This window comes from Haliotis rufescens, unplaced genomic scaffold, assembly GCF_023055435.1.
Source record: "Haliotis rufescens isolate VD_foot unplaced genomic scaffold, xgHalRufe1.0.p SCAF_8, whole genome shotgun sequence".
Lineage (NCBI taxonomy): Eukaryota > Metazoa > Mollusca > Gastropoda > Lepetellida > Haliotidae > Haliotis > Haliotis rufescens.
Window position 1 is genome coordinate 7,887,642 of NW_025964372.1, and position 11,499 is coordinate 7,899,140.

General features: G+C 40.7%; 1 protein-coding gene and 1 long non-coding RNA gene across 2 annotated transcripts in view; one reads left to right on the top strand and one right to left on the bottom strand.

Moving 5' to 3' along the window:
- LOC124148953 (kinesin-like protein KIF14) overlaps positions 1-11,194 on the top strand; it is a 48,671-nt gene extending 37,477 nt beyond the window's left edge. Inside the window, exons 25-31 of the mRNA XM_046520244.2 lie at positions 990-1,091; positions 4,680-4,864; positions 5,933-6,088; positions 7,019-7,156; positions 7,547-7,627; positions 7,986-8,142; positions 10,198-11,194. Coding sequence (XP_046376200.2) covers positions 990-1,091; positions 4,680-4,864; positions 5,933-6,088; positions 7,019-7,156; positions 7,547-7,627; positions 7,986-8,142; positions 10,198-10,568 — 1,190 coding nt within the window. The 3' untranslated portion in view covers positions 10,569-11,194. The remainder of the gene's footprint in view (positions 1-989; positions 1,092-4,679; positions 4,865-5,932; positions 6,089-7,018; positions 7,157-7,546; positions 7,628-7,985; positions 8,143-10,197) is intronic.
- On the bottom strand, positions 8,428-8,629 carry LOC125376853. Its single transcript, XR_007219342.1, has 3 exons — positions 8,612-8,629; positions 8,509-8,556; positions 8,428-8,460 (listed from the first exon to the last, which is right to left on the bottom strand). It is a non-coding gene; the product is annotated as an uncharacterized LOC125376853 (long non-coding RNA).
- Positions 11,195-11,499: the final 305 nt, after the last annotated feature.

Genomic DNA, 11,499 nt, shown 5'->3' on the forward strand with positions numbered 1-11,499 from the left:
AATTTCAAAGGGACAACTTTCTCAAAATATATTTAAAAGTGTAGTCTGGAATAGAAGTCACCATTTAGATACTAGCTTCTGATTGGATAATGTCAACTTCCTGTTAGTCGTCTCATTGGTCAGTCAGATCATCACTTGCACAGTGACACCGAGCAAAGTACAAAGTAGACTCAATATAGGGATGACAGCTTCTTTATTTACTGTAAAGGCGACCACTATATATACTGTAACAACATGATGGACAGAGAACACATGATGAAGAAGCGAATAAGACAGGAAGCCAGTTAAACAGGATTAAGTATACATAGGTGGGGTGATTATTGCTTAATGAGTTCATAGTAGGCGGATGGGATGAAATAGCCTTGATCCCTGTTGATTGATGGCTTGTGGCGGTGTATGTGGACTGCTTCTGTTAGTTTTCTTTTAGTGAAATCATGGAGGTTGTTGGAGAGGATTTGGACGTTTTCCAGTTGATGTTGTGATTGCAGCAGTTGCTGATATGGTCCGAGATGGCTGATTGTTACATGTTGTTACAGTATTATCCTTCTGTTTTCAGTATTAACCTTCTGTTGTCAGTATTAACCTTCTGTTGTCAGTATTATCCTTCTGTTGTCAGTATTATCCTTCTGTTGTCAATATTATCCTTCTGTTGTCAGTATTTAACCTTCTCATGTTAATCACTTCTTGTATGCAATTGTTGTTACTGTTAATCCTATGCCTACTATATATATTCTGTACCATGTTCATAATTCAGTCTTGCTTGACAACGGTATAAGGATCTATACCAATACGTCACCATTACAGTAAATAAGGAAACTGTTATCCATAATTTGTGTCTACTTTGTCGTCTGTCAACTTCTAAGTAATGCCCATCAAACAATAGCAAGGTCAAGGTCAGTGATGTACAGTGCCCTGTTTCGATGACTTCCTGTGAGAGATGTAATGTCAAGTAGAGTAAAGGCCTTATGACTGTTCTTTGTACTATACAGGAACTGCACTACAAGAGAGTTTTGCCGACAAGATTCTGTGCAGTTGTCACGACCTTCGTCTGTCTGTGTTAGCCATCGTGGACTCGACGGGAGGACCTGATGGTGAGCTCAACCATGCAGATACAATGTGCATACAATTGACACATGATATGCAGCTGAGATACATGTATACATCTAAGATACAACATGTGTACAACTGAGATACAACATGTATAAAACTGAGATACAACATGTATTAAACTGGGATACAACATGTATTAAACTGAGATACAACATGTGTACAACTGAGATACATGTATTAAACTGAGATACAACATGTGTACAACTGAGATACAACATGTATAAAACTGAGATACAACATGTGTACAACTGAGATACATGTATTAAACTGAGATACAACATGTGTACAACTGAGATACAACATGTGTACAACTGAGATACAACATGTGTACAACTGAGATACAACATGTACAACTGAGATACAACATGTATACAACTGAGATACAACATGTGTACAACTGAGATACAACATGTGTACAACTGAGATACAACATGTATAAAACTGAGATACAACATGTATTAAACTGGGATACAACATGTATTAAACTGAGATACAACATGTGTACAACTGAGATACATGTATTAAACTGAGATACAACATGTATAAAACTGAGATACAACATGTATTAAACTGGGATACAACATGTATTAAACTGAGATACAACATGTATTAAACTGAGATACAACACATATACAACTGACATACAACACATATACAACTGAGATACAACTTGTACACAACTGAGATACAACATGTACACAACTGAGATACAACACGTATACAACTGAGATACAACACGTATACAACTGAGATACAACACGTATATAACTGATATACAACATGTACAACTAAGATACAACATGTACAATGAGATACAACATGTATACAACTGAGATACAACACGTATACAACTGAGATACAACACGTATATAACTGAGATACAACATGTGTACAACTGAGATACAACATGTGTACAACTGAGATACAACATGTGTACAACTGAGATACATGTACACAACTGAGATACAACATGTACAACTGAGATACAACACGTATACAACTGAGATACAACATGTTTACAACTGAGATACAACATGTACAACTGAGATACAACACATATACAACTTAGATACAACATGTGTACAACTGAGATACAACACGTATATAACTGAGATACAACATATGTACAACTGAGATACAACACGTATACAACTGAGATACAACACGTATATAACTGAGATACAACATGTACAACTAAGATACAACATGTACAACTGAGAAACAACACGTATACAACTGAGATACAACACGTATACAACTGAGATACAACACGTATATAACTGATATACAACATGTACAACTAAGATACAACATGTACAATGAGATACAACATGTATACAACTGAGATACAACACGTATACAACTGAGATACAACACGTATATAACTGAGATACAACATGTGTACAACTGAGATACAACATGTGTACAACTGAGATACAACATGTGTACAACTGAGATACAATATGTATACAACTGAGATACAACATGTATACAACTGAGATACAACACGTATACAACTGAGATACAACACGTATATAACTGAGATACAACATGTGTACAATGAGATACAACATGTGTACAACTGAGATACATGTACAACTGAGATACAACACGTATACAACTGAGATACAACATGTTTACAACTGAGATACAACATGTACAACTGAGATACAACACATATACAACTGAGATACAACATGTGTACAACTGAGATACAACATATGTACAACTGAGATACAACACGTATACAACTGAGATACAACACGTATATAACTGAGATACAACATGTACAACTAAGATACATGTACAATGAGATACAACATGTGTACAACTGAGATACAATATGTATACAACTGAGATACAACATGTATACAACTGAGATACAACACGTATACAACTGAGATACAACACGTATATAACTGAGATACAACATGTGTACAACTGAGATACAACATGTACAACTGAGATACAACATGTACAACTGAGATACAACACGTATACAACTGAGATACAACATGTGTACAACTGAGATACAACATGTACAATTGAGATACAACACGTATACAACTGAGATACAAAATGTGTACAACTGAGATACAACATGTACAACTGAGATACAACACGTATACAACTGACATACAACATGTGTACAACTGAGATACAAGATGTACAACTGAGATACAACATGTGTACAACTGAGATACAACATGTACAACTGAGATACAACACATATACAACTGAGATACAACATGTGTACAACTGAGATACAACATATGTACAACTGAGATACAACACGTATACAACTGAGATACAACACGTATATAACTGAGATACAACATGTACAACTAAGATACAACATGTACAATGAGATACAACACGTATACAACTGAGATACATGTACAACTGAGATACAACATGTGTACAACTGAGATACAATATGTATACAACTGAGATACAACATGTGTACAACTGAGATACATGTGTACAACTGTGATACAACATTTGTACAACTAAGATAAAACATGTATAAAACTGAGATACAACACATATACAACTGACATACAACACATATACAACTGAGATACAACATGTATATAACTGAGATACAACATGTACAACTAAGATACAACATGTACAATGAGATACAACATGTGTACAACTGAGATACATGTACAACTGAGATACAACATGAGTACAACTGAGATACAATATGTATACAACTGAGATACAACATGTATACAACTGAGATACAACACGTATACAACTGAGATACAACACGTATATAACTGAGATACAACATGTGTACAACTGAGATACAACATGTACAACTGAGATACAACATGTACAACTGAGATACAACACGTATACAACTGAGATACAAAATGTGTACAACTGAGATACAACATGTACAATTGAGATACAACACATATACAACTGAGATACAAAATGTGTACAACTGAGATACAACATGTACAACTGAGATACAACATGTATACAACTGAGATACAACATGTACAACTGAGATAAAACACGTATACAACTGAGATACAACATGTACAACTGAGATACAACATGTATACAACTGAGATACAACATGTACAACTGAGATAAAACACGTATACAACTGAGATACAACATGTGTACAACTGAGATACAACATGTACAACTGAGATAAAACACGTATACAACCGAGATACAACATGTACAACTGAGATACAACATGTACAACTGAGATACAACACGTATACAACTGAGATACAACATGTACAACTGAGATTCAACACGTATACAACTGACATACAACATGTACACAACTGAGATACAACATGTACAACTGACATACAACATGTACACAACTGAGATACAACATGTACAACTGAGATACAACATGTACAACTGAGATACAACACGTATACAACTGAAATACAACATGTATACAACTGAGATACAACATGTGTACAACTGAGATACAACATATCTACAACTGAGATACAACATGTACACAACTGAGATACAACATACATACAAGCCACAAGAAGCATCCCTGACAGACTCTGTCTCTGTTCCAGATGAATTGCACAGCCAGGAGAGACACCTGCTGCAGCTGGCTGTGTGCCTCCAGCAGCTGTCGACCGGCTGCAGTCTGTGGGCGCAGCTGTATGAGGGATGTGAGTCATCCAACCTCACGGAGCTGCTGCAGCAGCTAGTGTCACAGCTTCGGACAGTCAGCGGTCATGTTGCAATGTTTATACAGGTGAGAAGCTGAAAGACTTCAGTATGACACAAGCCTTTAGTCATGTTAGCAGCAAGTTAAAAACTTCTAACAGATCTACCAAACCTCTTTGAGTGGCATTTAGAAGTTGGAATGGTAACTAAGACAAAATTGTTATGGATGAGCCCAATTGTAATAAAGAAGTTGCTCATCCATAACAATTTTGTCTTAGTTAGATCTACCAAAGCAAACTTAAAAAATGAAATTACTGAATCATCATCATGATCAGAAGTTTAACAGCTCTGAATGGAAGTGGAAACATTTCTATCCTGAATGTGTATGCCATGTTTGATTGTAGTAAGAATCTGAGGTTCATCGGCATTGCAGTAGCACAATGCTCGAGGTTACAGCCTTCTTGCTCTTTGAAGCACACAGCATTACTGCTAATAATCACACAGATTATCTTCCTGTACGTCAGCTAGCAAATTTTAGGCCGGCAAAGTAGAGATAATTTATGCATAAACAGCTTGACAACAGTATAAGGATCCATGCCGAAATGTCGCCTTTACAGTAAATAAAAAAGTTGTTTATCCATAAATTATCTCTACTTTGTCATCCGACAACTTCTAAGTAATGCCTATCAAACACATTTTAGGCTAGTTGCTTCAATGAGTCTTGGCAGAAATTCTGCTTATATCAAAATAGGGACTGTGTACGTAACATGGGGATATGTCAGGGTTTTCAGATCAGTTCATTTTCTAGTACATTCGCAGAGTGTCGTTCAAAATGTCCGAAATATTTTCCATTAGGTATAGAAGAACGTCCAATCAAAAGTTGATCAGTTAATGAAAATGTCATAATGCCCTTTGTCTCATGCAAAATCACTGAGCGTCTTTGACGGTACATCGACACTGTTACCATCTTCCTGGCCACGAAGCTGTAGGATCACACCTGGAAGACAATACCTTTTGCTTCATCTTCACTTCACTGAGTAGAACGTTCTCATAATATCATTCACTGTTTTGTCCAGTCCAGTCATGTGTATTTGCAGGCCAGAAAAAAACAGTAGATCTTGAGCATCTTGCAATCATACTCTTTGTTTCCCTATAGGGTTGTGAAAATGAACTACGCAGTATGGTCCAAGAGTCGGGGATGAAGATCATCGACAGTGTCATCAAGATGTGTCGGCAGTGCGGGGAGATTGCACTGGTCACAGACACTCACATGACATCGTTTGACGTCCAAGGGGAACATCGACATCAACAGGTAACTCTCCTTGCAGATATTGTCATAACAGTGTCTGCGATAGTGTAAAATCTCAGGAATGTTCATATTTTCCCTGTCCTACAGAGGTGGTAGGGCAGACCAGTAACTACTATGTCACAATGAAGGTCCAGCCTCGATCTCCCAGAGAGCTACATGAGATGCTTATTCCTGGTGTCCCCATCCATACCCTCACTCACTCACTCACTCACTGTTCTGTCAGACATACATCCCAAACTGGCTCCAACAGGAGATAGCGCTTGGCAAGCCTCAGAGTTTTTACACTTTTATCAACTCGTGTTGATATATTGTATATTAAAAGACACTCAGGGGAGATTCTCTGTTTATCAGACAATTCCTAGTGAACATTTTGTTCAACGGCAGAATTTTGACATAAATCTCAATAACAACCCAAATTGTTCCCAATACCACTGACTTTACCGTTAACGAGATAACAGGCACACATTCAAGCATCGACAGACCGCCTTCTTGGTCTAGTGATAGAGTGTGCTGGGAGAGCGGAATGTCGCAGGTTCGATCCCGGGCCGTGTCATAGCAAAAGACTTTGAAAGATGATACTTGTTGTTACCCTGCCTGGCGCTTGGCATTAAAGGGGCTAAAACAAGAACTGGTTGGTTCGGAGTCCGTATACTGTGTCTGATCAGGGTATGCACGCACACACGCACACCGTGCGTTGCTATATAAGAACAATCATTTGAACGCGACGTTAAACCCTATTTCACCTCTCCTCGCCTTCAAGCATCAATATGATAATACACAGTAATTTTCTGAAAGCCATTACAAGTTCCCCACAGTTACACAGACAGTTGCAAGAGTCAGAGCCCTGATTCCAGACAAATCCTACTGCTGCTGGTGCTGATGATGATGATGATGATTGTTTACTGATATGCTGCTGATGTTGATTTTTGTCAGCTGGCTCATGACGTCTGCCAGGCGTTCCTGTCTGGAGGGGACTCCCACGTGGACAGGTCCCTACAAGATGGCGTTCAGTCCCTCGAGGAGACCGAGTGTCGAGCACAAGCTCTGGCAGACCAAGCCGTCACAAGTCTGGTACGCCCCCCAACCTGAACTGATCTTAATACTTGAAGCTTAAATATACAGTAAAGAACAGATAATGCAGCCTTGTAGGCACCGTAAGACATAGTTTTTGATATCCATCGGCTATTTTAGTATGACCACGGGTTGCTTCAAAACATATCTGATGAAAAACGATATGATTATTAAACACTTTGTGTTCCTCATAATAGCTGTGTATACAGACGAATACTGTTCTATGCAGATATACACTCTGTTGGTTATAAATATAAGACTACATATGCTGCAAAAGATCTTTAGCACTGTATGAGGCATTGATGTCCTGTGAAGCACTCTTGTGAGTCCTTGCAGCAGCATGAAGCATCGAGAGACTCTCTGACAGCCCATGTTAACTTATTCTTTCAGAAATATGGTGATCTACCCCAGCACATAGAAATTGTTGTTTCAACCAACAAAGTTTTGCTGCAGAAGTGTCAAGAAATTCAGGTACCAAATTTTCTTACACCAAATTTGATCAACAAGTGAGTCCTGGAAGAAATAAGAACAAATTAGTGATCATTAATTAAAAACACATTGGCTGACAGTAATATTATTGGGATAAGCTCAGCTGTTCTCAGTGGATGGGATCTGAATTAAAATCGTGTATGTTTTAAGAAAAGGAAAATAAATTGTGCTTTTTTTGTTACGTCTTGAGAATAATTGTGTAGACTTGCATTAATTTTCAGAATTGACATAAAGAAATAGGGGACCTATATTTTAAGATGAATTTTAGGCAAATAATTAATGTCATTACCAGTATATGTAATGTAATTAAATGGTTGCTACTTATTGTTTCATTCTCCAGATTGAGCTGGACACAAGCATGCGAGACAGCTCCGACTCTCACTTACCGCACTTCTACCAGACAAGCTTCCGACGATCTCAAGCCCTCTTGTCTCACATCAACAGTTTGGTAGACACAGCAAGTCTCCTTGTCCAGTCAGCTGTACCTGTGTTAGAAGGTAAGACACCTGGTAGACACATCCAGTCAGCTGTACCTGTGTTAGAAGGTAGGACATCTGGTAGACACATCCAGTCAGCTGTACCTGTGTTCGAAGGTAAGACACCTGGTGCCTGGTAGACACATCCAGTCAGCTGCACCTGTGTTAGAAGGTAAGACACCTGGTAGACACATCCAGTCAGCTGTACCTGTGTTAGAAGGTAAGACACCTGGTGCCTGGTAGACACATCCAGTCAGCTGTACCTGTGTTAGAAGGTAAGACACCTCGTAGACATGTCCAGTCAGCTGCACCTGTGTTAGAAGGTAAGACACCTGGTGCCTGGTAGACACATTCAGTCAGCTGCACCTGTGTTAGAAGGTAAGGCACCTGGTAGACACATCCAGTCAGCTGTACCTGTGTTAGAAGGTAAGACACCTGGTGCCTGGTTGACATGTCCAGTCAGCTGTACCTGTGTTAGAAGGTAAGACACCTGGTAGACACATCCAGTTAGCTGTACCTGCGTTAGAAGGTAAGACACCTGGTGCCTGGTATACACATCCAGTCAGCTGTACCTGTGTTAGAAGGTAAGACACCTGGTGCCTGGTAGACACATCCAGTCAGCTGTACCTGTGTTAGAAGGTAAGACACCTGGTAGACACATCCAGTCAGCTGCACCTGTGTTAGAAGGTAAGACACCTGGTAGACACATCCAGTCGGCTGTACCTGTGTTAGAAGGTAAGGCACCTGGTAGACACATCCAGTCAGCTGTACCTGTGTTAGAAGGTAAGACACCTGGTAGACACATCCAGTCAGCTGTACCTGTGTTAGAAGGTAAGACACCTGGTGCCTGGTAGACACGTCCAGTCAGCTGTACCTGTGTTAGAAGGTAAGGCACCTGGTAGACACATCCAGTCGGCTGTACCTGTGTTAGAAGGTAAGACACCTGGTGCCTGGTAGACACATCCAGTCAGCTGTACCTGTGTTAGAAGGTAAGGCACCTGGTAGACACATCCAGTCAGCTGTACCTGTGTTAGAAGGTAAGACACCTGGTGCCTGGTTGACATGTCCAGTCAGCTGTACCTGTGTTAGAAGGTAAGACACCTGGTGCCTGGTAGACACGTCCAGTCAGCTGTACCTGTGTTAGAAGGTAAGACAGCTGGTGCCTGGTAGACACGTCCAGCCAGCTGCACCTGTGTTAGAAGGTAAGGCACCTGGTAGACACATCCAGTCGGCTGTACCTGTGTTAGAAGGTAAGACACCTGGTGCCTGGTAGACACATCCAGTCAGCTGTACCTGTGTTAGAAGGTAAGACACCTGGTAGACACATCCAGTCGGCTGTACCTGTGTTAGAAGGTAAGACACCTGGTGCCTGGTAGACACGTCCAGTCAGCTGTACCTGTGTTAGAAGGTAAGACACCTGGTGCCTGGTAGACACATCCAGTCAGCTGTACCTGTGTTAGAAGGTAAGACACCTGGTGCCTGGTAGACACGTCCAGTCAGCTGTACCTGTGTTAGAAGGTAAGACACCTGGTGCCTGGTAGACACATCCAGTCAGCTGTACCTGTGTTAGAAGGTAAGACACCTGGTGCCTGGTAGACACGTCCAGCCAGCTGCACCTGTGTTAGAAGGTAAGACACCTGGTGCCTGGTAGACACATCCAGTCAGCTGTACCTGTGTTAGAAGGTAAGACACCTGGTGCCTGGTAGACACGTCCAGCCAGCTGCACCTGTGTTAGAAGGTAAGACACCTGGTGCCTGGTAGACACGTCCAGCCAGCTGCACCTGTGTTAGAAGGTAAGACACCTGGTGCCTGGTAGACACGTCCAGCCAGCTGCACCTGTGTTAGAAGGTAAGACACCTGGTGCCTGGTAGACACGTCCAGCCAGCTGCACCTGTGTTAGAAGGTAAGACACCTGGTGCCTGGTAGACACGTCCAGCCAGCTGCACCTGTGTTAGAAGGTAAGACACCTGGTGCCTGGTAGACACGTCCAGCCAGCTGCACCTGTGTTACTCTCACTCACTCTTGTATAGATCTGACTTCTTTCATGGATGTTGTATTGTCCAGTGCATGTTGCAGACACCAGTGGAGGGGATGTCCGGCGAGTGTACCGCTGTGCAGAGCTGATACAGAAGGCTGCTCTGAGAATGCTGAGCTCAGCGGGCAGAGGGCCCGTCAAGGACTCAGGGTCTGACCTAGAAGAGATGTCTGTTCTCTCCGATTCTCAAGCCGAACAGTTGGAATATGCTGGACAGGAAGTGAACTCTGCGACGATCTCTCTCATGGAGAATGTGTCAAAGTTTATCAGTGCTGACAAGTGGACAATATCCCCAGGTCGTGGGAAGAGGTTGTTACCAATCTCTCCAGAGAAGTCTCCTGGTGGGCCTGTACCTTCTCGATGTGTGTCGGTGAAGAAAAACATCATTCTTGTCAATGGTGCTAAGTCATGAGATTTGCAGAGAAGATGGAAACCAAATGTAGACCAGCACCACATTTTATTTAACCGGTGCTAAGATGTAACTTCCACAGATGAATATCAGTTATGTCATGAAATAATACTGTTTAATAATCACAAATAATTGATTTTAGATTCAAGACAGTTGGTGATTTTATACATATATAAACCTCCATGACAAACAATTAACATAATCAAATCATGTAGGAAAGTATTTTATATGTATATAGTTACTTATCCTGACAACGGTGAACAAATCCCTGGGCATACTTCATGACTTGTATTTTGAAAGACATAACCAAAACATTGCAATGTTTTTAATAGCTTTCTCATGTTAAAGTTGGCACTGTAGTTTCATGTATTCTGTGATTAGTAGATCACCCTGGAATGCTTTCCTGTTAAGGGTACTCTACCATTGCCCGTCTGGCATATATACTACTAACAACATAACTACTTGCCTAAACTGCTTATCAGTGTATTGAATTGACACCAGTTTCAGGTCTTCAGCAACCCGTGCTTGCCGTAAAAGGTGACTTTGCCTGTCGTAAGAGGCGACTAACGGGACCGGGTGGTCAGACTCCACACTTGGTTGATGCATGACATCAATCCTAATTGCCTGGATCGATGCTCATGATATCAATCACTGGATTGTCTGGTCCAGACTTGATTAATTACAGACCGCCGTCATATAGCTGAAATATTGCTGATTGCGGCGTTAAACAACAAACAAACAAACAACAACACCAGTTTTGTGATATAGATGGTTGTGATACTCTTTATGAATATAAATAATTTATATTAGAAAGGGCATGAGAATAGACTGAGGGGACAGTGCCCTGTGAGGTCAATGGGTCATCAGTAAGCAGCCCTGGCTGCCCATTCACACGCAAGTTAATATGAACACATGCTTTACTTGAATTTGAGCT